Genomic DNA, 27,659 nt, shown 5'->3' with positions numbered 1-27,659 from the left:
CTGTGTGTGGTGTGCGTCTGTGTGGAGTGTGGGGGGCATGGTGTGTTTAGCTCTGTTCAGCCTGTAGAAACGTGTAGCTTTGTGCATCCACCACCGCCCTGCAGACCCTGGACAGTTCCGCGCAGCAAGGATCCCTCCAACAGCCCCCTTTAAACACGCTCCCCCCTCCGCCCCCCGGCCCCCGTCTCTAGTCCCCAGCAGCAAGCACCTGCTCTCCGTTTCTAAAACACATCATTTCCGAACTGCTCCGTGACGGAAGCATGTTTTCGTGTCTCTTAGATAAATGCCCAGACGTGCACTTGCTGAGTGATAACCAGATTTTTGGAAAGTGCCGCGCGGCCGTCTGACGTGCCCAGACGTGCAGCAGAGCTGGCTTCCCTGTCTTCCGCGGTGGTGCGTTTTGCCCTTGCGTGCTCCCAGAGGCGGTGTTTCGTGAGGGTTTTAACTCGCATCTCCCCGGTGGCTAATGTGCGGAGCCTCCTCCAGGACGCTCCTCTGCCTCCGTGTCCCCTCTCGTGGGCGTGTCCCTCCTGGTTTGCCCCTTTCCTCACTGGATTGTTTTCTACTGCTGCATCTTGAGAGCGCTTTATGTATCGGGATACAAGTCCTTTGTTGGATGTGTGGTTTGCAAATACTTCCTCCTCGTCTGTCACGTGTCTTTTCATCCCCTGCACAGAAGCATCCACAGAGCAGAAGATTTAAATATGGGGAGGGGTCCATTTATCAGTGGTTCCTTTTCTGTGTTGTCTTCATGGTGTCAAGCTGAAGACCTTCTTGCTTCGTCCTAGGTCCCAAAGATGTCTGTGTATTATTTCTAAAAGATTTGCAGTTTTTAAAATTTTATTATTACTGTCTTTGCTTTTTAGGCCCGCCCCTGAGGCATGTGGAAGTTTCTAGCCTGGGGGGGCGGGAACAGAGCTACAACTGCCGGTCTACATCACAGCCACAGCCACAGCCACGTGGGATCTGAGCTGAGTCTGCAACCTACACCACAGCTCACAGCGATGCTGGAGCGAGGCCAGAGATCGAACCCACATCCTCGTGGATACTAGTTGGATTCGTTTCTGCTGTGCCGCAGCGGGAACTCCCCAGTTTCATGTTTTACGTTGAATTCTATGCTGTATCTTGAGTAAATTTTTGGTGGAAGAAGTGAGGTTTAGCTTGGAGTTCACGCCGCCTCCCCACACCCATGGACATTCATTGGATCTAGCACCATTTGTTGGCAAGGCTGTCTTTTCTCTATTGAATTGCTTTTAGTCCTTTGACAAAAATCAGTTGGACCTATGTGTTTGGGTCTATTTCTGAGCCCTCTGTTCGGTTTGTGGGTCCCTCCCTCTCTTGATGATGGCCGTAGATATAAGTCTTCTTATTGGCTAGAGTGATTTCTCTTACTTTATTGTTTTTCAAGACTGTTTTTGCTTTTCAAGGGCTTCTGCCTTTTCACATAAATTTTAAAGTAAGCTTCTCTGTATCTGCAAAAATCTTTGCCAGGATTTCGATAGGAGTTGCATGAACTTACAGATTAATTTGGGGAGAATTGACCTCCTTACTACACTGAATCTTCTCACATGTCTTTCTATGATTTTTTTCTGATTTCTTTTATCAGAATGTTGTCTTTTCCAGCATACGGCTCCTCAGCATGTGTTGTTAGGTGGTACCTATTCCATTTTTCATGTGTTTATCTACATGGTATTGTGTTTGTTTGTTTGTTTTTGCTTTTTAGGGCCGCACCCACGGCATATGGAGGTTCCCAGGCTAGGAGTCAAATCAGAGCCACATCTGCGACCTACACCACAGCTCAAAGCAACACCGGATCCTTGACCCACCAAGTGAGGCCAAGGATCGAACCCATATCCTCGTGGATACCAGTCAGACTCGTTTCCATTGCACCACAAGGGAAACACCTGGTACTGTGTTTTTAATTTCAGTTTGTGCACGTTTGCCGATAGTTTGTAGGGATACAAGGTAGATTTTTCTTACTGATCTTCTGTGCCTTCACTGATCTCTCTTGTTGTTTCTAAGAGTCTGGAGTTTTGCTTCTAGTTTCCTTGGGATTTTGATACAGAGGTAATCATGCCATCTGCAAAAAGTTGTAGTATTTCCCTTCTCCTCTGTGTTCCTTTTATTTCATTTTCTTCCCTTATTTCAATGGCTAGAACTGCTAGGATTATGTAAAATATTTGTGGTGAGAGCTAACAGCCTTGCCTTGCTCCCAGTCTGAGGGGAAAAAAATCATTTGGTCATTTTTAAGTTTGACGTCAGCTATAGGTGTTGACCAGGCGCTGTTTCCCAAGCTGAGGTAACACCCCACTATTTCTAAATCGCTGAAGGTTTCTGTCATGAAAGGCTGTTGGATTTTGTCAAATATTTTTTCCATCTCAGCTGACACAGTCTGACAACACACCAAAGGTGATACAATGGTTTTTCTTCTTCTTTTTATTTATTTATTTATTTATTTATTTATTTTTTGTCTTTTCTAGGGCCATGGGGGTTCCCAGGCTAGGGGTCTAAGTGGAGCTGTAGCCTCCAGCCAAAGCCACAGCCAAAGCCACAGCCACAGCAACGTGGGATCCGAGCCACGTCTGCGACCTACACTTGCGGCTCATGGCAACGCCAGATCCTTAACCCACTGAGCGAGGCCAGGGATCGAACCTGAAACCTTATGGTTCCTAGTGGATTCCTTAACCACTGAGTCACGACAGAAACTCCTCCAGTAGCCCCTTGAATGACAAAAATGGTATAAACACTTTTGGTTTTGTCTCCATCAGGAACAAAAGCTGGAACTCGAACAGCTAACACAAGGGCGGCCCCACCCTCCACCCAGTACCACACCTTCTGGCAGGGCTTCACGTCACAGCAGGGACCCGAGGACCAGATAAGGACACAGCCCACGAGATAGGACTTGGCTCAAGAATCGTGATCCCTGACACATCACAATCCAACCAGGGGACCTGCACTCAGATCTGCCACAACTCCAGCCGGAAAAAGTCAAGACATGAAAAAAGAGAGGAATAAAGTAGAAATAAAGTTTAGTGAGGCTTTTGAGAGATGACCACATCCAGAGCCTTTGTCCAGTAAAGGAAACCCCCCCTCTTGGTTACCGTGACGGAGCCCTAAACCGTGGGGCTTAAGTTCCGGGGCTTAGGAACCAGAATCAGAATCGCAGAAGCAGCCTTGGAGCAGCGGGGGCCCAGGAACCACCATCCTTGGAAAGCTGTCTTGTGGGCTTTACGAGGCGCTCTTCTGGTCCTTGTCCCAGCTGGAGGGAGGCTGTCCGCCCCAGTCCCGGCCACAGGACAGCCCTCCTGCTTGACATGAACGTGGACCCACACACGCCTGTCCGGGGTAGACGCGGTTGAAATCGACCGAAGGGCCATCTCAGAGGGCGCCGTCTGGGGGCTGTGGGGGTGCAGGACGGAGCACGGTGGAGCCTCAGTCTTTGGGCTGGAGAGGTCCGGCTCTGAGGCCTGAGGAGGCAGGACTCCAGCCAGGGCGTGAGGGAGGGAGGGTGGGACACGGTCAGCGGCCCAGGGCTCACATGAGGACTGAGGTGCAGATTACGTGGGGACAGACAGTGCCTGCCAGGCTCCCTGGAGGGGCTGGAGGTCAGCAGAGGAACCCCAGACTCACCTGCTGGGAGCTGGGCTGAGGGTGGGAGGCTGGGAGGGGAGGCTAGGAGGGTTGGGAGGGAAGGCTGGGAGGGAGGCTGGGAGGGGAGGCTAGGAGGGGAGGCTGGGAGGGGAGGTTGGGAGGGAAGGCCTTAGGTATCAGGCTTCCTGTCCCTTACTTCTAGTTTCAAATTCCTGGGAGGCTCCGGTTGGGACTTGGAGCCTTGGTCACTGGAAGGGATGCTGGGCCTTGGCACAGCCTCTCTAAACTAGAAGGGTGGTGAGACCTCTCACTGGGCCACTCAGCATTCAGGGGTATGGAGAGGCCTGGACCAGCCTGCACCCAGGCCGCAGTCCCTGGGGTTTGCTGGGTGGGACCAGGACTCAGGGGGCAGGAATGGCCAGCTTTGCTCAGCGGGGCTGCTGAAATCTAAGAGATAGCAGGCTGCTCACACCACCCCCAGACTTGTGTTTAACTTTAGGGAAGGTTTAGGGAAGGTGTGATCAAGCAGGTCCTGGGGCAAGGAGGTGTGGCCGGTGTGTCTGGGGGCGTGGCCAGGGGCGTGGCCAGTGGGAACCACCTCCATCAAACACCTGCTGGACTCCCTGACTCACCCATGATGCGGGGGAGGCAGGGACCGCTCCTCTTTCTTTCTGGGGAGCAAAATCATTACACTTTTTTTTTTTTGGTCTTTTTGCCATTTCTTGGGCTGCTCCGGCGGCATATGGAGGTTCCCAGGCTAGGGGTCCAATCAGAGCTGTAGCCACCGGCCACAGCAACAGCCACAGCCACAGCAACTTGGGGATCTGAGCCGTGTCTGCAACCTACACCACAGCTCACAGCCATGCCGGATCCCTAACCCACTGAGCAAGGCCAGGGATCGAACCCGCAACCTCATGGTTCCTAGGCGGATTCGTTAACCACTAAGCCACGATGGGAGCTCCTCTTTACACTTTATTTTTTCAGTATAGTATTTTTCCATTTTAAAAGTTAAGTACACTCACTCTGAAAACATCGCAATGTCCAGGAAAGCAGAACCCAAGGGGAGGGATAAAACATCTTTCACCATGACGCCCACGGGGTATCTTCTTTTTTCTCCATTTGTCTCCTGAGTTGTGTGTAAAGCTCTGTGATCTTATTCTTTCTGATTTCACACTGCAGGATGAAAATTCTCCACGTGGTTACCAGTTCCATAGAAATACAGCTTCGCCGTATATCACCACGTAGCTGTGACCAGCATGTGTCAGTGCTTTCTCTATTATTGGTAATTTGGGTTGTTGATAATTTTTCGCTATTGCTAAGATTTCCTTTGATGAACATCTTTATGCAAAATGATTTTTCTTGGGGGAAAAAATTATTTTTTTCTGAGCTTCGAATCCTTTCTTTAGAGCAGCCCCCAAAGTAGATTTACTGCATCAGAGAATGTGCTTTTTTGAAGATTCTTGGTGCAAAATGCCATGTTGATTCCCACAAAGGTGACACCATGGGTGGAGGTGTCCATTCGGCCTGAACTTCATTCAGCAGCATAGAATATTCTGATTGAAAAAAAACCCTAAGAGTTCCCACTGTGGCACCGCAGAAATGAATCCAACTAGTATCCATGAGGATGCGGGTTTGATCCCTGGCTTCTCTCAATGGGTTGGGGTTCCAGCATTGCCATGAGCTGTGGTGTAGGTTGCTGTGGCTGTGGTGTAGGCCAGCAGCTGCAGTTCTGATTTGACCCCTAGTGCAGGAACTTTATGCCACAGGTACAGCCCTCAGAAAAAAAAAAAAAAAAGCAAAAAAAAAAATTGACAATTTGATTGATTTGAATGTTGTTATTGATGTTTTAAATGATTTCTTTAATTACTAATCATTTTTCTCATCTTTCCTGTAACTTTTAGGCCCTTGCATATTTTCTTTGAAGAATTTTGTATTCGTGTCCTTTGCTTCTTTATCTGTGGGAGTTTCAAGATATGAACAATCATTATGTGTGAGATCTTTTTTTTTTTATGGCCACCTGAGGCTTATGGACGTTCCTGGGTCAGGGATTGAATCTGAGCCTCAGTGGGGACCTATGCCACAGCCGTGGCAACGCCAGATCCTTAATCCGCTGCTCTGGGCTGGAGATCGAACCCACACCTTCATGGGGACCCCCGATGCTGCCGTCGGGTTCTTAACCCACTCTACCACAGGGGGAGCTCCTGTGTGAAATCTTTCCATCTTAAAGGTTTTAAACTCTTGTCCGTCATCTTATCCCATAAACTTTTTACGATTAAATTTTCTATATCCAAAGTTTGAGCTATTTAACGTAGTCCCATTTGCTCTCCGCCCACGTGTGCTACATACATTCGGATGACTTCTCTCACATCATTTGATCATTTCCTACCGTCATGCAATCGTGACAGACTTAGAAACCCCTAAACCTTGCAGAAATTCGTTATGGATTTACTGTCCTTATCCTTAACGTGCATTCCATATGGCGCCTACAGGACTGCATTGGTTGTTGGTCAAGAGGTCAAGGTGGGTTGTCCCAGCTCCCTTCCCACTTCATGGCCCCTTGTCATCTGTGATCCCTCTTGCTGGATGTGGTTATTTACCTGCTAGGGTGACCTCAGTCTTGACCCTATAGGACATGAGTCCTTACTTAGGTTTATATTTACTGGTGGCCTCAGTTTTCCATCGACCAGGACGGCTGAGTGAGAAAGCACTAACAGAATCCCAGAGACCCCTTGGGCTGCAAGCATCGTCCTTCTGTCCCCGTGGTGCGGCGGTGGCTGTCCCCTCAGTAATTATGACCAAACCTCTAATCAATACTCCTCCTCTGCAAATGGCTCAGGGGCATGAAGAGGTCAGGCGGCCGCAAGGACAGTGTCCATGGCCAGGCAGGAGGAACCAAGGGCGTGTTTCCAAGCGGAAGCCAGCCTCTCTTAGCAACAGCCGCTCAGGCCATGGCCGTGAGGAGGGCAAGCCCAGTTTCTTGCAATATTTAGTCTTCAGAAAAGCTACTCCAGGGAGAACCCTCCTCCCCAGTGATGGGAATTACATTCCAATTCCCACTATGGAAAACAGCAAAGAGTTCCCTTAAAAAACTAAAAATAGTGTTGCCATATGATCCGGCAATCCCACTCCTGGGCCTATATCCAGACAGAACGATAATTCAGAAAGGTAAGGCACCCCTGGGGCTTCCCGTGTGGCTCACAACAAAAAGATACCCACACCCCTATGTTCACAGTAGCACTATCCACAACAGCCAAGACATGGAAGCCACCTAACTATCCATCGAGAGAGGAGTGGATAAAGAAGATGTTGTATATTTATATTATATTCACACAATGGAATGTTAGCCACACAAAGGAATGAAATGACGCCATTCGTAGCAACATGGATGCAGCTATCATACTAAGTGGAGTAAGTTAGAGAAAGACAAATGTCACACAATATTGCTCATATGGATCAAACCCATACCACAGCAGTGACAACACAGGACCCCTAACCGCTAGGCCACCAGGGAACTCCCTATTTTAAAACCGTAAGTCTTGGGGTCACTTGACGCATGGCAGCAGAGGATGAGCCCAGATCTGTGCTGTGTCTCTCATGGGGACGTTCCAAAGGAGCCACGCACTATTTATGCTGCCGTGAACATGTTCCCCAAGCTGCGGAAGCTTCCAGGCCCAGGGCAGAGCAGCTTGCGCTGCAGCCAGGACCGACAGCTGCACAGCCATCCAGGATTCTGAACTTCGCTCAAAACCGCAGACTCACTGGGAGTCTGGTCAAAGAGCCACAGCCACACGGCCGAATGCAGAGTAAATACGCCCCCCAAACCCCGAGAGTGTTTCTTGGGCGGAGTGGTACAAGCAGCAGAAAGGCCCCTTTCCCTTTCAAGGGGGTATTTCCACGACCCCAGGCCTCCTAACCAGCGCCCTCACAGGCCAGCCCCCCACGTTTTCCAGGTCCAGTCTCTGACACAGGTGTGTTCAACCTGGGCATCCGACTTCCTGTTTTCCAAATCCAGTCAACCTAGCCTCCTGTCATCAAGGTGACGGGCCAGCAGGTGTTTAGCACAATGTGCAGCGTCTCTCTGGATGTGTCACGTCAGAGAGCAGGGACTGGACATCACCCAAGTTTCCAAAGAAGAGAGAAATTGCCGCCCCACCATACAAAGGCAAAATACTTCCAATTAGCTTTTCTTTCCTTTTGCTTTTTTTTTGGCATATGGAGGGTCCCAGGCTAGAGGTCCAATCAGAGCTATAGCTGCCGGCCTACACCACAGCCACAGCAACGCCAGGTCTGAGCTGCCTCTGCGACCTACACCACAGCTTATGGCAACCCTGGATCCTTAACCCACTAAGTGAGGCTGGGGATTGAACCCACACAGACATCATTGGTGACACTATAGGTTCTTGACCCGCTGAGCCTCCATGGGAACTCCTGATTAGCTTTTCTGAAGGAATGGGGGAACCAAACATTTTCTAGCCCAGTAGCTGCCCATCAGGTGCTAGGGCATTTGTTCTAGGAACACGACATCGAGAACCTCCGCAGACATTGTCCTCACCACTTGGTTAAACGAATGATGCTCTAGAGGCAGGGCTGGACCCATGGCCGTCTGTGGGCCCTGTCTTGCCTGTGGTCTGTCTCTGCACAACCAGTCAACCAAGAATGGCTCTACACGTTTTAAGGGTCGTGAACGTAAGACCAAGAAGAACATGGGACAGAGACCCATCGTGGCCCCCGGAGGCTAAAGTATTGACTACCCGACTCTTGACAGGGAACCCGTGCTCCATGGTTCCTCGGTAACTCAGCCGGCCTGAGCACTGGCCAACGACGAGAGCTCACAGGGTGTGCGGAAGGGCCGCACCTGAACCTTTCACGTCTTTGATAGTGGTGTCGATTTCTGCAATTCCTTCCTGGACTGTGGTCGTGGGGGTGCGTCCCTGTCTTGGTGAGAGGGACTTCCACCTGACTGTCCATCTCTAAACGCGGCAAAGCCACCAAATGCACCTGTTCTGGGTCCTGGGAGATTCCCGAGGGATGCGTGTATCATCTCCCTGGACCTGGAAGAGGACGGGTGTGGACCAAGAGTCCAACCAGCACCTGAAATCCACAGGCCCCTTCTTGTGCTGAACCATGTGGGGTTTGGAAATAGGGTCTTTGCCGATGGTCAAGGTGAGATGAGGTCATTAGCGGTCTCATGTGTCAGTACAGAGCTGATGTTGAATGATTTTCCGAGCTAATATTTAATGAGCTTCAGAAAGTCTAGGAGTTCCTGTCATGGCACCGTGGGTTAAGAAACTGACGGCAGCGGCTTGGGTCGTTGCAAAGGTGAGAGTTCGGTCCCCTGCCCAGGGCAGTGAGTTAAAGGCTCCGGTGATGTCGCGGCTGTGATCCCTGGCCTGGGGACGTCCATGTGTGGCTGGCGCAGCCATAAAATGGAAAAAAAAAAAAAAAAGAAAAGAAAGATACTTTCCTCTCCGTCATAATCACCCTTGTTGCATCAGTTTCGAGGGCTGCTGTCAGAAAGTACCACGAACGGGGTTTACAGCAGAAACCTGGGGCCTCCCAGGCCTGCAGTTCAAGATCAAGGCCTCACCAGGGTCGGTCCCTTCTGAGGGCGAAGCTGTCACACACGCCTCTCTCCCAGCTGCCGGCGGCCCCAGGGCTTCCTTTGGCAAGAGATAGTGTCCTCTCTGTGTCTTCACGTCATCGTCCCTCTGTGCCTGTCTGTGTCCAAACACTCACCTGACAAGGACACGGCGTATTGGATTAGATCCCATGCTTTGACCGCTAATGACCTCATCTCACCTTGATCATTTGCAGAGACCCTATTTCCAAAGATGGCCACATTCAAATAAGGTGTGGGTGAGGGCTGCAACATTCTTTTTTCCTTCTTCTTTCTTCTTCTTCTTTTTTTTAATGGCTGCATCCACAGGATATGGAAGTTCCCAGGCCAGGAATTGAATCTGAGCCGCAGCTGTGGCAACGCTGGATCCTTGAACCCACTGCATGGGGCAGGGGATCAAACCCTGTCTCCACAGCCACCCGAGCTGCTGCAGTCAGATTCTTAACCCACTGTGCCACAGCGGAAACTCCACATCTTTTGGGGGACACAGTTCAACCCCAGCAGAAGAGGACTAGTGAATGGCTCAGCTTGTTCTGGGGGCGTCTTGGAGGCAGCCTCGCCACTTGCATCCGTGGCCTGGCGGTCAGGCTCTTCCTCAAGGGAACCTGGCCTCCATCCTTGCTGAGGGTGTGGTGTCCCCAGCCAGCCTGAGCTACGCAGGTTCTAGGAGGCACAGCACTTGTGAAGGATGCTGGTGGCCCCTCTCCAAGGCGTTTCCAAATGCCCGAGGGACGGAAGCATCCAAAGAATAGCAGGTGACACCGGTAGGAGACTAGGAGGGCCTCTGAGGGTGGAGGTGAGAGGTGTCGGACCTCAGGGTGGCCCAGGAGGGTGCACACCAGAGGTGCACCCAACGTGGAAGCTACCCTGAGCCCAGGACCCCACCCTGCTTCATCGCTGGGATTCCCACACCCAATGTGCCTGCAAAGTACCTGGGAACTTTCTAGAATGCAGGCTTGACTTCAAGCCAGCTGACCCCCCACCTAAATCGGGTGGCTGTTACCCACAGAAAGGAGATGCTCCCTACTCCCCACCACAGGTGCCCGCCTCACACTTTATTCCTCATCCCCCTCTCTTGGTTTGCATTTTCTTCTGTGCCAAATCATTTGAAAGTCGTTTTAAAAAAAAAGGTGTCCTGTGATTGTGTGATCTTGTGATAGTGTGTCCAACAGGAGTCCTGTCATCACCACTGCAAGTCTGAGAGGCGGTCTGGGAAGAGACACGGCCCCACCAACCACACCACCCACACGGGAGGGCAAAGTCAGACACATACAGAGAATGAGGTAACAACCACGAATTCGTGTCCCTCCTGAACCCCAAAGATGCTCCCCTTTTAGGGAGTTCCTGTCATGGCTCAGCAGGTTATGAACCTGGCCAGTATCCATAAGGATGTGGGTTTGATCCCTGGCCTCGCTCAGGGGGTTAAGGATCCGGGGTCGCCATGAGCTGTGGTGTAGGTTGCAGACGCAGCTCGAATCTGACATTGCTGTGGTTGTGGTGTAGGCCAATGGCTACATCTCCCATTCAACCCCTGGCCTGGGAACTTCCATACACTGGAAGGCGCAGCCCTAAAAAGGAGAAAAAAAGATGCTAACCTTTGAACCGTATTTCCTCCAGATTTTCTTTCGTACCACAGGTCTGTACGAGCCCCTTCATACCCCTCCTGAGCCCACTTCTCGCTCGCCCTTCCCAGGCGCACTCATTATGGGGAAGCCGGTGCGCCTCCTTGTGCGTTGTTAGACTTTTATCTCGTCGGACGCAGTTCGGCAACGTCTTGCATTGTTTGACGTATTTTGGAAATCCGTACCGTAAACGATATCATACCTTAAGCGCCTCCCTCCCGCCTTCCTCCGTTCCACTGAAAGCTGCTGCAAACACTGCTGCACGGATCATCATGAGGATTTCGCCGAGGTGGACACCAGGCTTAGGACCAGCACACCTGCTGGACTCCACCTCTGCAGCTTCAACTTCACAAACATCCCTCCCTCTTTCTCCAAACTGGTGTGCCGTTTGTACTTCTGTTTCTGAGCGAAATTAGACCAGAGACGTTGGAGTGGTGGGTTTTCACGGTTTTGAGCACACCCAGGTCCCAAGCGCCATCCTGCCTCTGGCAAACTCCACCCGCCCCCTATGAGGGTCTCTGCACCCCCGGCCCCTCCCCCGGTCCTGGACGTCGTGCCTCTGCTGGAGACCCTGGCCCAGGACCCCCCTGGAGCGAGGGGGCTGGGCTCCAGATGAGTCTAAGAACGCGAGGCCCCGGTCCTGATTGGGACGCCCTCTCAGGCCGGCTGCGGGGGCGTCCCGACCACGTCGCCCAGCAACAGTGAGGCTCTCTCTGTGGCCAGACTCACTATCCTCCGAGCCGGACCTCTCCGCGAAGAGAAAACACTCCTCCTGTCTGTTTGCTCATTCATTTGTTGGTTCATTCACCCGTTCATTCACTCATTCACCCGTTCATTCACTCATTCACCCGTTCATTCACTCATTCACCCGTTCATTCACCCCTTCACCCATTCACCCGTTCATTCACCCCTTCACCCATTCACCCGTTCATTCACCCCTTCACCCATTCACCTGTTCATTCACCCATTCATGCACCCCCCTCACTCACTCATTCCCTCCCTCACTCTTTCATTCTTTCGTTCATTCGCTCACTCATTCCTTTGTTCATTCACTCATTCATTCGCTCATTTGTGAAATTGCTCACTCATGCATCCGTTTGTTCATTTGCTCATTCATTCATTTGTTTGTTCATTCATTCCCTCACTTATTCTTCCATTTGTTCATCTGTTTGCTCATTCATTAGTTCATTCATTCATTGCCTCCCTCCCTCATTCATTCATTTGCTCACTCATTCATGGTTTGTTCATTCATTCACTCACTCACTCACCCACCCATTCCCTCACTCACCCACCCACTCACTCACCCACCCACCCACTCACTCACCCACCCACTCACTCACCCAACCACTCACCCACCCACCCACTCACCCACCCACCCACTCACTCACCCACCCACCCACCCACTCACTCACCCACCCACCCACCCACCCACCACTCACCCACCCACCCACCCACCCACTCACTCACCCACCCACTCACTCACCCACCCACTCCCTCACTCACTCACCCACCCATTCCCTCACTCACCCACCCACTCACTCACCCACCCACCCACTCACTCACCCACCCACTCCACTCACCCACCCACTCACTCACCCACCCACTCACTCACCCACCCACTCACTCACCCACCCACTCACCCACTCACTCACCCACCCACTCACTCACCCACCCACTCACCCACCCACTCCCTCACCCACCCACTCACCCACTCACTCACCCACCCACTCACTCACCCACCCACTCACCCACCCACTCCCTCACTCACCCACCCACCCACTCACTCACCCACCCACTCACTCACCCACCCACTCACTCACCCACCCACCCACTCACTCACTCACCCACCCACTCACTCACTCACTCAGTCATTGTTCATTCATTCATTCCCTCCCTCATTCATCATTTGCTCATTCCCTCCCTCGCTCATTCCTTCCTTGCTCATTCATCCACGCGCTCAGGCTTTCCTTCATTCTTCAACAGATATTTAGTGAATGAGGCACTGTCCCATGTGCTGGGACCACATGGACACACAAAGTGGACAAAGCCCCCTGAGTCATGGGGGGGGGGGTCAGCAAATAATAAGCATGGAGCTGAGCACATCCCTGGGTGCCTCAGAAGGTGGCGAGAGTGACGGGACAGGAAGGACCAGAGCAGCGGATGGACCTGGGAGGTGGGGATTGGAGGTGACACTTTAGGGACCGAGTCAGTGAGGCCTCCCTGGGAGGATCTGAGAGAGTGAGCCCCCCACACACACACGTGGGGGTCCCCACGAAGAGAGCCCAGCCACTTCATCAGTGTCACCTCAGCTCTCGTACACACGACCTCACTCTGGAAAGGACTCCGCTGTGACAGGAAAAAGAAAAGCAGAAAAAAGAGAAAATTTATTTAAAAAAATATTTTAGAAAATAAGAATGATCCCGTCGTTCCTTGGAGCAGGATGCTGAACACTTGGGAGTTTTCAGTGTCAATGTCAAGGGGAAGGGGGCCCCTCCGGATGGGGGGGCAGGTTCCCCGGTGAAGGGCCTAAGCGTTTTGCACACGTACGGCTTTGCTGTGGAAAAGTCAAATAAGATAAATGCAGGGAGAGAATACTTTTGAAGGCCAAGACCCCCCCCGGGGGGGGGGGGCGCAGCTCCGATGTTTCTCACTCACGTTTCCAGCCAGATGCGGATTCTTAAAATCGTTGAGAAGGGCTGCAAGGCCGCCTGGAAAGGACCAGGCTGGGCCAAGGACCCTCACCTGCTCTGTCCCCTTTCCCAAATTGCCACGGGGCCCCGAGAATGGCCCATGCGCCACTGTTTGCACACCGCGCTGGCGCAGCATCTCTGCTGTGAATCACTTCCCAGTCTCTGCCGTGTTGACTTAGCGGGAGGGTCTCCGACACCCTCCGGGGCTGGGTCGGGTCCTGACCGCAGAGACTCCCACAGGATAAGGGAGGGACTTTCTGCAAGTCAGGTGCGGAGATGACCACTCAATGTGGCATTTTTCTCTATCAGCAAACGCAGCGGTTGGCTTGGCCGCGTTTAGGAAACACCCTCTAATCAGTGGCGATTACTTGGAATGAAGGGCTGGGGGACCCTCCCTAGGCAAACGCTATCTGACCCTCTTCAAAGAGCAAACAGAGCCTGTGGTATAAGATCCGGGCCAGGACGCAGTCTCATCCTTGACCCGGGGTCTCCTTTGGACAGAAGAGGAAGGTCACAGCCGCCATGGAGCCCAAGGTGATCGGTGTCCTGGTCCTGGTCTTGGCGCTGGCCCTCAGCAGCCCGGCGCGGGGCGAGGGCGGTAAGACACCCCTTCCTGCTCTGTGGTCCCCACTTTCACCATACGTAGTTTCGAGCCAAGTGCTGTGCGGTGCCAGGTGCTGTTCTGGGCCCTGGAGGGATGTGGGGAAGCAAAGCCGGCGGAGGATGGCAGCAGGGGGAAGGGGCCGCCAAGCCCTCTGGGAGCGGGTCTAGAATATTCTGCTGCTCCTCAAGCATCGCATTGCAAAGAGCCATCTCGGACGTCGGGACTAAAAGCAGCTCTTCCGAATGTCCAAGCCAAACTCTCCTCCAGGGGCTGGAACCCTCAAAGTGCACGCAGACGTCCACGAGCCTATTCTGAGGATGGACGTGCCCCGGGAACTGCCCTGGCGGGTTCCGTGGGGTCTCCCGGGCCCCCTGCTCAGTGGAGCCCAAACCATCCTGGTGCAGGTTCCAGCCACACTAGTCTGTGGGCGGCACCAAATGAGGGCATCAAGGTGGGAGGGCAGTACCGCTTCCTTTGAACTCGCTTCTGTCTCAAAGCCTTTATTTGCTGGGATGACTCGGGTTGTCAGCAAAATTGTGTGATGTGTTTGGAAAAGCTGCAGAGCGCTAAATGAATGTTATTTATTATTAGTAGATGCACGTTGGGGGCAGGATTTTACAAAGTTTCAAAATGAGGATTCTCAGGGAGGGGCGAAGGGAGGTGAGGGGGTGGGCACCTGCCTGGAACACCGTGACTCCGGAGGGAGGTCCAGGCGAGTGGGGCGGGGGAGGGGGGAGGCCCCACAGCCTAAGGCAGGGAGGACGGAGTGGGCTTGGACCTGAAAGTAGGTAGGGCCTGCTGGGGGGATGAAGAAGGGTGGCGTGTGCCTGGCTTCACCTTCCCTTCCACCCCCGTCCCCAGCTCTGCCCCCTGTACTATCCAGCCCCTGGAAGCTGTAGAGCCTGGCTCTGGTCCACTCACCATGCCAGCTGCCTGCCACCACCAGCCTCTGCCCTGAGGCCCAAGGCTCAACCCTCTGCCATGGGCCTCTCAGGGTCGGTGATGCCGTGACAACAGAAAACTGGAGAATTCCATCCAATTGCAAGCATTGCCCTGGGTGGAAAGCATTTCTGTTTAGTCCGTCATGCAGCAGAAAATGATGGGCCAGACGGATGCCCTTTGGGGGCACAACCCTTGGAAATGTCCAGATTCCCTTTAGGATGCCAGTGGGCAGGTCCCCCCGCCAAGCAGCCCCTCCCTGGGCGGCTGCATCAACAGCTGCCGGGAGGAGGAGGACACCAGAACTGCGGGCCATGCTCTGCACACCAGCTCCCGGTCAGCACTGCCCTGCCCAGGGGCTGGGTGATGACCCTCGCGCTGCCGTGGGGAGGCCACACCCGGGGGGACTGACGTCCCCGAAAAGCCTGCCCCTCCAGTGAGATGGATCCACACTTTTCTGCAAAGCCACGGAACCCAGAGAGCAGCTCCTTGATGGGCTCAGCGCCAGGCCACTGAGCTGGTCTCACTAGACCTGGAATGTGGGCATCCTGCCCACTCAGTCCAGAGCAGGCCCTGCATCTACCAGTCTTTGGACACACCAACTGTCTTTTTCTGACCTGTGATGCTCCTGGTCAAAGCCAGCCTGTGACCCCGTCTGCACTGGCTCTCTGTCCGCCCCTCTCTGGCCCCCTCCCTCTTGGATTCTGGCCCCTTCCCTCCTTGCCTCTTTACTCTCATCACGCCCAAGGCCTCGCTGCTCGGCCCCCTCACCCCGGGGCAGACTCTGGTCCGGGAGTGGGTGGAGGTGGGCACACCTGGGCCTCTCTGGAGCCCGGCTGCTGGTGTTCATTCAGGTGCACCTGCAAGCCTGTGTGCAGAGTAGACCCCCTGACCCTACATGCCCCCCCAACAGGGAAAGGGGTCTGGGCTCCTGTACCTGCCTCAACCCGTCCACCACCAGGTCTGAGAAATACACCTTCTCCGAGCCCTCCACTCTGTCCCCTGCAGATCTTGCATCGGGGTCACAAGGGAGCTGCTAGCGGCCTGTCCCCACCGCGTGCTCTCTGCTTTGGGTCAATTACATCATCACTCCCCTGGTCAAAGCTACTGAGTGGCTCCCTTTGCTTTGGGCCGAAATCGCCCACCCCGGTCGTCCGCCTGGCCCCCCACCCCCACCCCACCCCGACTTCCCGTCTCACCTGGACTCGGACATGCGCCTCCCTAAACACACCTTGCTCTCATCACCTTTGAACACGCTGCTCCCTCTGCTTGCAACGCCCACTGTCTCATTCTCACCTGGTCAACCTCCTCCTACAGGAAGCCCTCCTGGCTTTGTTCAGCTTGTCGTCACTCCTGGGCTTGCCTTCGGCTGGTTGCACTGCGCTTTTTCATACATTTACTCGGCTTCCTCCTCCATCAGCCTCCTTGACAATAATTCCTCTACTATTTATTTATTTACTTAATTGTTATTTCCCCAATACAATTTTTTTTTCTCCTGGGTCCAGTTACACATGCATGTACACGTTCTATTTTCTCACATGATCCTGCTCCATCACAAGTGACTAGACAGAGTTCCCGGTGCTACGCAGCAGGATAATTCCTCCATGTTTAACTCCTGGGTCGCCGTCGCCCAGCACAGGGCCTGGCGTGAACTTGATCCCCGAGGGGATACAAGACCCCCTAGCTCCTGTTTCCGGCACACACGGTGGCACTCAACAGACAGGAATTGTTTGGGTGGATAAAGTTCCCTGGTTGTTGAAATGAATGAGCAAACGAGAAAATGACCCGGGTGGGTGCAGAGGCTACAAACTCCGGGCCCCCTCGCATTTCCGCAGCGTTCAAGGGTTTTCGCCTCAGGAAACGAGGTCAGGGATCCCCCTTGTCCGCGGAGCCCTGGGTCTACGTTGGCCGCGCCTTTGGTTGCTGATTTCATTGGAGACGGAGGGCGGCCTGGAGCGTGGTGGAAACGGAGGGATCCGGTCCATGACTCACCTTCGCCTCTTGGCCGGTACACTTTCAGACACGTGTCAGGTGGAGCCCCATGCCAGAGTGAACTGTGGTTTCTCCGGGATCACAGCCGAGCAGTGTGAAAAAAAAGGCTGCTGCTTTGACACCAAAGTCACTGGAGTCCCGTGGTGCTTCAATCCTGTGGCCGTTGATGACCCCACAGACAACGGTAAGGCCATGACACCACCGTGGGTCTGAGGATGTAGGATTAGTGAGAGAAAATCCCCCCCCCTCCACCCGCCGGACCGCGGGGCCCTAATCCGCATGGCCAGCTGTGTTCTGACCCAGAGTCGTGGCCGCGGGGTGACTGGGAAGCTGTGGTTTTGCCTCCATCAGTCTGAATCGAGGGCTGGGGGTGGGCAGACAGGGCCGTGAGACCCCTTAGGCGTGGAGCCCCAATTTTCCTGGCTGTTCTCCACATCTCTAACCACGGACCTGTGAAGAATTATCCTGGTAATTCATGGCTTCATGGTTTGCTGGGGGTGGGGTAAAGGGAGTGACGATTAAAATATAAAGACGGTCCCGGTTTTCCAAAGACTTTTCCCAGCAACGCTTTTAAGCAAATTCTCTGTCAATTATTTATGAGTGAAAGAAACTACTAATCCTCGCGACCACACCTCTTCTCCCCGACTCCCGCCCACAGAGGAGTGCCTCCTTTAGATGCTTCTCCGGTGGGCATCGCCTCAGGAGAGGGAAGAGTCTCTGCCCAGAGCGCCCGGAGCCCAGCGCCATCTCCGGCCGGACGTCTCAGGTCCTCGGAGCCTGAACTCGCTGTCTGGATGGACTGCTTTGATTCCCACACTCAAGATTAGCCTGAAAATAAAGAGATGAATGTTACTCTGTGCTTGTATCTCTTTTCTTTTTAATTTTTATTATAGTTGATTTACATGTGACCCAGGCATACACCTGTACACTCTCTCCTTCTCGTATTATCTTTCACCACGTTCCATCACAAGTGACTGGACATACTTCCCTGTGCTGTACAGCAGGATCTCATTGTCTGTCCATCCTTTTTTTTCTTTCTTTTTCTTTCTTTTTTTTTTTTTTTTGACTTTTTAGGGCCACACCTGCGGCATATGGAGATTCCCTGGCTAGGGGTCAAATCAGAGCTGCAGCTGCCAGCCTACACCACAGCCACAGCAACGCAGGATCCGAGTCACATCTGTGACTTACACTGTAGCTTGCGGCAAGGTTGAATCCTTAACCTGCTGAGTGAGGCCAAGGATCGAACCCACATCCTCATGGATTGCTACTTGGATTTTTAACTCACTGAGCCACAATGGGAACTCCTGCCTATCCATTCTTAAGGTAATAGTGTGGGGCTTGTATCTCTGGTTTCTTGTCGTGGGCTACGCATTAACTCGGCCTGAGACCAGAGGAGAGCAACGTCTAACAAGGCTAGGCTGACTCGGTAGATTCTAGCCATTGGCAACAACGCACAAGGCCCTTGGCTGGCAGAGTCTCAGGGAAGCAACTCAAAGCTACCCCTTTGTCTAATCGTGAAAACAGGCACCCAACTCTACACGCACACTAACTATTGATTGGGGAGGCTCAACCGCCAGGGGAGAAGAACTGCCCTGCAATCTCTTCCCTTTCCCCAGAAGGAAACTGGCTTAGGAGAGAAAACCCAGAGCAAAATGTCTGAAAGATTAGTGATATAAAAAATGTGAGTTCCTGTCATGATTCTGCAGGATAAGAACCTGACTAACATCCTTGAGGTTGCAGGTTCGATCCCTGGCCTCGCTCAGAGGGTTAAGGATCCGGCGTTGCCATGAGCTGCAGTGTAGGTCGCAAATGTGGCTTGGAACCGGCACTGCTGTGGCTGTGGCGTAGGTGGGAGCTGCAGCTCCGATTAGACCCCTGGCCCAGGAACCTCCATATGCTGAGGGTGCGGCCCTTAAAAGAAAAACAAATTTTTTAAATTAAAAAGATAAAATTAGAATTGAAAAAATTAAACATAAAATAAATAAAAATTTTAAAGTAAATAAGTTAAAAAAAGAAAAATTAAAAAATTGTGGAGGATGGCATGAGTTGGTACCTTGGGCAATGCCACCCCCACCTGCCTGTCCCCCCACCCTTGGGCGGGAACCGGAAAATAGAACAAAAGGGAAAGATGCTGAGCCACAGCGCCCCCTAGATACTGGCACAGACAAGACAGAGGGGAGCCAACTGGACCTGCCTGCACCTGTGCAGACGCCCCACCTCCGGGAGGCCAGTGCTGGGCTGAGCAGCCTCCAGGACCCTGCCAGCAAAGCCAGCCCCTGGTGCCTCCTCCCAGGTCCCCTTGCCCTGGACACCACCCACAGGGTCGTCCGTGGGGTCCCAGGAGCTGCATGGCACTCCTGCCCTCCACGGCCAGCTGGTCCCCAGGAGGAAGAAGGGAGGCACTGCCCTTTTGGGACCAGCTTTTCCAAATTTGCCAGCAGATCCATCACCCCCCAACCCCAAGGCGAGCAAGTCCAGAGGCCCTGGGGTGGGGGGTGGGGAGGGGTGGGGAGAAGGTCAGGAGAGACGTTGCACACGTGGAAACACCAGGGTGGGGACTCTGGCACACGTGTGCAATAGTACACGTGTCATGTGTGTGCTGTGCCAATCGCGGTGGCTTTCTTTCATTTGAGAACAGATAGGGAAACTTTGGCTTTTTTTTTTTTTTTTTTTTAAATCCCCTAGCGTATCTGATCTTTCTCAACCTTTGCCTGCTCTTGAGAGGAAAGATTAACTTTGCTTAGTCCAGTCCCTTTTGAAATGCAGTGTGTGATCATAATTTACTCAGCTTCTATAGGTGACAGAGTCGGGGGGATAAATCACCAGTCTCCCTCCCCCCTCCCCCACTTTCCGGCCCCTCTTTAGGGCTGGGTGGGTGGAGGGGGACCCCAGGTGTGTGGCACCAGGGAGTCCTCGGGTCTACATCACGTCCTCTGGGTTTTGCTGGCCTGTCTGAGGATCTCTGTTTGAGTTGGGGGTCCAGCTGGCCCCATGACTTCTCCCCACTTTCCCCAGTGCCAGGGGTCTGGCTTGGCCCCATGACATCCCATGGCAGGCCTGCTTCCTAGTGCCCAAAACCACTCCTTCCCTTCATTCTGACCTGGCTTTCACTCTAGAAAGAATGGAGAAAGCACACACTTTCCCAACCTCTCCTTCAGTTCGAGGTGGGACTCATTTTTGGCCCAGGAGGCAGAAGGAGGACTCTACCTAAAGGCTCTGGGGAAAGGCTTTACTCCTCGGTAAGAGAAGAGCTCCCTCTAGCTGTCCTGAATGGTCCCTTCAGCTTGCCTTTAGATGGTGGTGTGGGGGTGTGATGTGGTGCTTCCAGCAGCCATTCTGTGATAATGAGGAAAAGCCAAAGAACGAGAGCCTTGACATCCCTGAATCCAGCACCACCCACCTCTAGACCTCATGTTAAGTAAACCCCAATGCCCTCATTGGTTAAACCACTGCTAGTTGACTTTTCTGTTCCTTGACCACACATCACCAAGGCCTGTATCTTCGCTGTACCTCAGAGCAGTGGGCCTACATCCCAGCTCCCACAGGCAGAGGCAAACGCTCACCCAAGGTAAACCTCTTTAGGGTGAATCCTCCAGACTGGATCCTTCATCACTACAGCATTTGGGGCAGTCTTTCCCTGCACACCTGGTGTGCTAGCAACCTCTCACTGAGCCACTTGCAGGCTCCCAGGAGGAACCTGGGTTCAGCATCCAGAGGGAGCAGGGGCAAGGGGGGGGCGAGAATTAAAAGGCATCTCTTTACATTTTCAAAACAAACCCCATTACAAATGAATCTCACCTTTATCTTCATCCTCACTTTGCAAGTGAGGAAAACTGGCACTGAGAATGCCTAATACCTGGCCCAGGGGAGCAGACACACAGATCCGAGCAGCACAGACATCCCTGCAAGGGAGGCTCACTAGCAATTTCACGGATGCGATCCACAGAAAGCCAGGAAAGGAGCCTGGACGCGAGGGGACGCCCAGGCTGCCACTTCCCATGTCACAGGCGCCCTCTGGCCCTGAGAGGTAGACCCAGTCTCCTGGGGAGCTGCACCGAGTCCTCTCCCTTTGGCGGAGCAGAGCCACGCGGGTTACACCGCTTTCTGGGGTGCCGCGGTGCACAGCCGGGATGACCCTGAGCAGTCCTGTGACCGGGGTCTCCAGCAGCGACGCGCCCTCCTCCCGGCACCCGCCTCAGACTGTGGGACGGAAGCCAGGTGACAGGAGGCCAGCTGGGCTCCCTGTTTTCCTCCCGTTTCCCTGGATTCCTGCCCACAGAGGCAGCGGCTCCTCCGTTCCCACCATGTCACGCAGGGGAAATCCTCGATCTGCCGCCCACCAGGGCTTGTCCACTCCTCTGAGGGCCACCTACGCAGACGGGCCATCTTGTGGCGCCACCACCTGGATGCCAGGCCTTTCGGGCTCACCAGCACCAGGGAGAGTCGAATGTCTCCTTCCCGCTGCCTGGGAATGTAAAGAAACCCCCACAGGCCGCAGGAGGCGTGCAGACTAGCACCTGCGGCCTCTGCCCATCACGCACTCTGGCCCCGTCGCACCGCCCCACCCCCGCCCCATCAGGCACCCCCACCCCCGCCCATGGCCCGCGAGGGTGCCTGGTCTGTGATTCCTCTTGGGGAGGGAAACTGGGCTTCCTGGGAACCTGGACCACCGCCCGCCCCTCGCCTCTCCCGAGGCAGGAATCCATGGGTGGAGGGGGGAGGGAGAGGGGACAGAAGCCACGGCAGGTCTTAAGCAGCAATGGACGCCTTCTCGTAGGTGGCGCAGGGCCTTGTCGCATCCAGCAGGTGGTGGGAGAAAGGCAAGCTGTGACGATGATAAAGTGCCTTAGAGCAGCTTTGCCGATAAGTCACGAGGAGTGTTAACAGTCTGGGGGCCTTGTCACATGCGTGCGCGCACATACACACACACACACACACACCCCTCTTAAAGGGCCCACGCCCCTCCCTCCCCCAACCTTGCAAACCAGGCAGAGGGAGGCTCCAGGGCGCAAACTCTCTTAAGCCTCCACACCGCTGGGTTTCTGCCAGAAGAGGGAAAACCACCTCACAGATTTTACACCTAGGTTTTCACACACATGAAGCTACAAGGCTAATCTGGCCATTCAACAGGCTGCCCCTGTCACCTGCCAGCTGCCCCTTCCACCCAGCCTGGAAATCACCAACCTGGGGAACTTTCTAGAATTTTCCAGGTCCTTGGAGAGCTTCAGATGGAAGTTCCGGAAGTCTCTCCTGGGAGGAGTCACGTTTGTGGGGCCAGTCAGGGGTCTTCTGGTGGATGCAGAGTGAGAAATGACTGCGTGGCCGAGGAGCCAGGAGGGAGCACAGCTCTCTACACGGCCTGAGGGACAGGACCAGGACAGCAGGTGTGCAAGAGGGGCCGGGGAGGGGTGAGCCCCGACCCCGAAACTTGCTGTGCCCCCCCATGCCAATGGCCCCTGAGGCCGTGTAATCCTCTCCGCCTTCCTCCATCCACTGGAGTCGGTGTCCTGGTCAGCTCGGCTGCCAGAGCAAAACGCTATAGGGACATTCATTTTCTCGTAGTTCTGGAGGCTAGAAGTCCAACGTCCAGGGGTGGGCAGAGCTGGCTTCTCCCGGGGCCACTATCCCGTGTCCTCACACACATGGTCAGTCTGTGTGTGTGTGTGTGTGTGTGTGTGTGTGTGTCTGTGTCTCACCGCTTCTTTTTTCCCCATTATACAGACATCCCTGGAGCACAGGGAAGTGCCAGGCTAGGGGTTAAATCAGAGCTACAGCTGCAGGCCTGCACCACAGCCACAGCAACACCGGATCCGAGCTGCATCTGCCACCTGTGCTGCAGCTTGAGGCAATTCGGGATCTTTAACCCACTGACTGAAACCAGGGATCCAGCATATCCTCATGAACTCAGGGTCAGGTTCTTAACCTGCTGAGCCACAGCAGGAACTCCTCAACCGCCTCTTCTATTCAGGAAGCTGGTCTTATTGGAGCAAGTCTCACCCTAATGGCTTCACTTTAACTTAATTATCTTTCGGAGAACGGCTCTCCAAATGAAGCCACACTATGAGGTCCGGGGATTAGGACGTCAACATACGAATTTGAGGAGAGACAACCCCGTCCAGAAGCGTTGGTGTCTCTCACCTGCAGTCGAAGATCGCTGATAAATGCAGATTCCCAAAGGGCAGTGGAGACTAGTCCAACCTGCTCTGGGTGCTAAGGACACAAGAGGAATACGTGGGAGGGAGACGGTGTCAGGTCCAGACGTGCGCAGACTCAGGAACGGAGACGCAGGCGACATGCACGTAGGGTGTTAACAGCAGACAGGGCGGGAGCTGGTCACCTGTAGGGTGTGGTCGAGAGGATGGAGCAAGCGGAATGTGAGTGCAGAGGGGACAGAACGGGAGGCCCAGCCCATCGGAAGCCCACCCTCATTCCTCGTCAGGCCCCCACTGGTGACCTCCGACCCCAGGACAGGCCCCTCATGTCGTCTCAGAAACATGGACATTTAGCCTGGCCGCTCTGTGGGTCACTGTGGGCTGCAGGGTCAGCAGCGCTTGCCCTGAGTCTCCCAATAAAGCCTGTGTCTGCAGTGACACGGCCCCTGCCTCAAACTCAGTTCTGGTCCTTGTCCCCGGGCATCGATGGAAAGGCCGCGAGAGGGACAGGCATGGGGCCATCCCGCGACCCAGGCCCCAGGTCCTTCCACCCACGTGCATCCCGTGCGAAGTGCAGACCTGCCCCTCCATCCCTCGTTTGTCACCACGGGTTGGCCGTTGATTCCCAAGACTCCGTGGCTCCAGCTCCTTGACTCGCTGCGTGAGCCTTCCCGCCCTGCGGCTGCCGGGTCCTCGGAGGTTATCGGTGCTGCTTGATAATTTCGCGTGCGACAACAGGCTTCTGTTCAGAACATGTTGAACTAAGGACCAGACCAGGAACCAATTCTAGAAGCCAAGCTGCTGCTTCAGATCCTAGTTGTGGGGTCGGTGGGAAGGGTATTGTTAGCTTAAGAAAACTCCCCGGCCTTCCTTTACGAGTGGGGCAGGGGGTTTGTGGACATATTCAGGGCCCGTGAGCCTGATGGGAAAGACCAGCTAAGTGGCTGTTAGGAAACATTCATCCATTTAAAAGTCAGAGCAGGAGTTCCCGTCGTGGCGCAGTGGTTAACGAATCCGACTAGGAACCATGAGGTTGCAGGTTCGATCCCTGCCCTTGCTCAGTGGGTTAAGGATCCAGCATTGCCGTGAGCTGTGGTGTAGGTTGCAGATGTGGCTCGGATCCCTGTTGCTGTGGCTCTGGCGTAGGCCGGTGGCTACAGCTCCGATTTGACCCCTAGCCTGGGAATCTCCATATGCTGAGGGAGCGGCCCAAGAAATAGCAAAAAAGCCAAAAAAAAAAAAAAAAAAAAAAGTCAGAGCAGACACCTTATGGTTCGTTACAGAAAGATCAATTGTATGGTTTTTAAGGTATTTCTTTTGTTGTTGTTGTTGTTGCTTTTGATGGCCACACCTGTGGCATAGGGACGTTCCCAGGCCAGGAGTCACATCAGAGCAGAAGCCTCAGCCTTCGACACGGCCACCACAACACTGGATCTGAGCTGCATCTGTGACGTAGGCTGTCACTTTCGGCAACTCCAGATCCTTAGCCTACTGAGCAAGGCTGGGGATTGAACCCATGTTCTCATAGAGACAAGTCAGGTCCCTCACCCGCTGAGGCACAATGCCTCCTAAAGGTCTTTCTGAATTGTTCTTTTCAGTTCTTACTATAGCCCTGAGCTGTGCATTTTGCGGTAGCAAATAGATTGAATTAGCAAGAACCTCACATACTTACAGGTTGAGTGACTCGAAAAGGTAGGCCAACGTTGATGGGATTTTCTGTATTTAATCTGATCTGGTTCATGGGTGTCGAGAGCGTGGAAGGGCTGAGAGTTTACCGTACTTGCGAGCGCTTGGTACTGGCAGAAGATAGGAGACTCCCGGTTCAGAGATAAAGACTTTCTCATTCATCGCGTGGCTGCACAGTCTGTGGCAGTTCGCTCTGTCCCCGGTCCTCCAGGAGTGGCACAGGTGAGCACAGATGGATGCTGGTACACATGGTGGGTTGGACTCCAGGACAGGAACCCTGACCACCTAGGGGCCCCGATTTTTTAAGGGCCAGTGAGCCTGCCTGCCCTCTGCTCCAGAAAGAGACACCTTCCATACCCTCCACACAAGCATCTTTGCAGAGACAGCCTGGAAGAAAGGACTGTTTGCATTGCTTCCTGTTCATCTCACTGGGCAGGGGGGGATTCCCACCCAAGGCTACAAAGACAGTGAGCCCAGAGCACCCAACACTGGGGAGCTGGGACAATGGCAGGTTACTGGTCACATATGGCCCCCCTGGGGGAAAAGGACGTCCTGCCATGCGGGGCCACACCAGCGTGAACAACCAGGGGCTGTGGGAGGAGCTTTGTTGTATCAAGAGGGTGGAGTGCCCACTGGTTCCCGCAGGAGGATGTGATTGGCTTGTTTGAATACTCCTGCTGGCTGGCAGGGAAGTGAAATCCGCTACTTGGGGAAAGGCAGGAACTGTGCCTGGCCCCTTGATAAGGAGGTTGTTTGGCTAAGGGGCCTTATCTGTGGGAGGAGAAGTCCTGGTTGGGCCGCTCGAGGCCTCTCCATTTCACCGGATGTCAAGGCAGCCCTTAACATTTGACCGTAACTTCAGATCCCATGACACCCCCCGGGCAGGCTGTGCCTCATTCCCAGGACCTGCAAACATGGGAGACGCATGGGGAGTTGTCAGCGTGCTGCATGTACCTTTCTCCAGACCAGATTGCGGAAGGGGGGAGGCACTGGGCACATTTCTGTAATATTTCATTTATAAATGAAATAAAATACGAACATTTCCCTCCTTTGGGTTTTTTTTTTTTTTTTTTTTTTTTTTAGTATATTTTTAGAGTTGTAAGACTAAACTACAGGGATAGGCAGAGTTCCTTTGTGGCTCAAGGGTTTAAAAATCTGGCATTGTCACTGCAGTGGCGGGCTGCTGCTGTGGCGTGGATTTGACCCCTGGCCTCAGAATGTCCATATGCCGTGGGCATAGCCAAAAAATATACAGGGATAGGCAGATTTTTTTTTTTCTCAAAAAGCCAGACTAAATATTGTAGGGTTTCTAGGCTATGCAGTCTCTGCCTCAGTCAGCTCTGCAATCATAGCTTAAATGTGGCCATAGACAATGTGTAAATGAGTAGACATGGCTGTGTTTTCACAAAGTTTTATTTAAACAAAGGCAACAAGCATATGAACCATCGCTGGCCAACTCCTGCTATAATACATCATTTGTCCTTGACATGTGGTAACTTAAATGGTTTAAGTATTTATAAGTTTTAAGATTGGCCAGCACCCACTCAAATGCAAAAGAGACACAAAAAAATGCATTTCGAAGGAATGTAAATCCTGACTAACGTCCCTCAAGGTAGCACAAGGAGGAATTACATTGCACAATACAGGCTATGTGCCAAAATGCTACGGTTATGTCCGGTCATGTGTAGCCCTTCAACATAACTCATCAAGACATCTCTAATTTCCTTCCTTCCCAAATTCTGTATCCAATTCTCATCAGCACTGGTTCATCCCTTTATTTCTTCTCTGAGTTTTGGCCCCGTTCTTTATTATGCAGATAAATTAAGTCCTGGGCTTTAGAAGAATCTGTTATTTACCCACTCTATTGATCAGTGCAATCCAACTCCAGAAACGTGGGGTGCTGGGGAGGGAAGTGGAATATCATGCAGCCCCACCTTCTGTATTGAGGAAGAGTAGGCAGGAAATGCTGGCAACAAAAATGTACTTTTCCCCCTGGTGGCAGTATAAACATGAGACATCAGGAGTTCCTGTTGTGGTGCAGCGGGTTATGAACCCAACTAGGATGCAGGTTCGATCCCTGGCCTCGCTCAGTGGGATAAGGATCCAGTGTGGCCATGAGCTGTGGTATAGATTGCAGATGCTGCTCGGATCCCACATTGCTGTGGCCGTGGTGTAGGCCAGCAGCTGCAACTCCAATTCCACCCCTAAGCCTGGGAACTTCCATATGGTACAAGTGCAGCCCTAAAAAGCCAAAAAAAAAAAAGAAAGAAAGAAAGAAAGAAAGAAAGAAAGAAAGAAAGAAAGAAAGAAAGAAGAGAAAGAAAGAAGGGAGACAGATACTGTGAGTCAGGACCCCAATGAGGGCTTCCTAGGAGTATGAGTCTTTGAGGAGCATTTAATCAGCCCTCATTCCGCTTTCCCTCTGAATGACAAGAAAGCTAATCCAGAGACAAGAAGAGGTTTTCCTTCCTTGCTTGCACATATCTGTGTCTAGGTGTTATTTTGTGAATTTCAGAAATTAATTTTCCTGCTGGGCATCACTAGGGGGCAGACTCCCATCCTTCATTTCCTAGGTATCAATTACCTAATGACCCACCCCACACCCTCTTATTAAATAAGTCTAGTTTGTGTAAACTCTGCGTATGGTTCTGGGGATTCAAAAGTAATGAGGCATAAGTCCAGTTCTGGATGTCACCCTATACTTACTTTCTGTGTTGTTTGTGAAAACTGTTTTTCCATATAAACTATAAAATGGGAGTGAAACTG

General features: G+C 53.0%; 1 protein-coding gene across 1 annotated transcript; it reads left to right on the top strand.

Moving 5' to 3' along the window:
- On the top strand, positions 13,953–17,907 carry TFF1 (trefoil factor 1). The gene is made up of 3 exons (XM_003358973.3): positions 13,953–14,118; positions 17,084–17,239; positions 17,714–17,907. Exons 1-3 carry the CDS (start codon positions 14,043–14,045, stop codon positions 17,728–17,730), a joined length of 249 nt encoding a protein of 82 aa, XP_003359021.1. The 5' UTR covers positions 13,953–14,042; the 3' UTR covers positions 17,731–17,907.

This window comes from Sus scrofa, chromosome 13 (genome assembly GCF_000003025.6).
Source record: "Sus scrofa isolate TJ Tabasco breed Duroc chromosome 13, Sscrofa11.1, whole genome shotgun sequence".
Taxonomy (NCBI): Eukaryota; Metazoa; Chordata; class Mammalia; order Artiodactyla; family Suidae; genus Sus; species Sus scrofa.
The sequence above is the reverse complement of the archived record's forward strand: the minus strand, read 5'-3'. Positions and strand labels throughout refer to the sequence as shown.

Excerpts from the sequence above, each read along its gene's own strand:
- TFF1 (XM_003358973.3), top strand. The coding sequence starts at position 14,043 with ATGGAGCCCAAGGTGATCGGTGTCCTGGTCCTGGTCTTGGCGCTGGCC. Across the intron at positions 14,119-17,083 it reads CCCGGCGCGGGGCGAGGGCG|ACACGTGTCAGGTGGAGCCC; the intron begins GTAAGACACCCC and ends GTACACTTTCAG.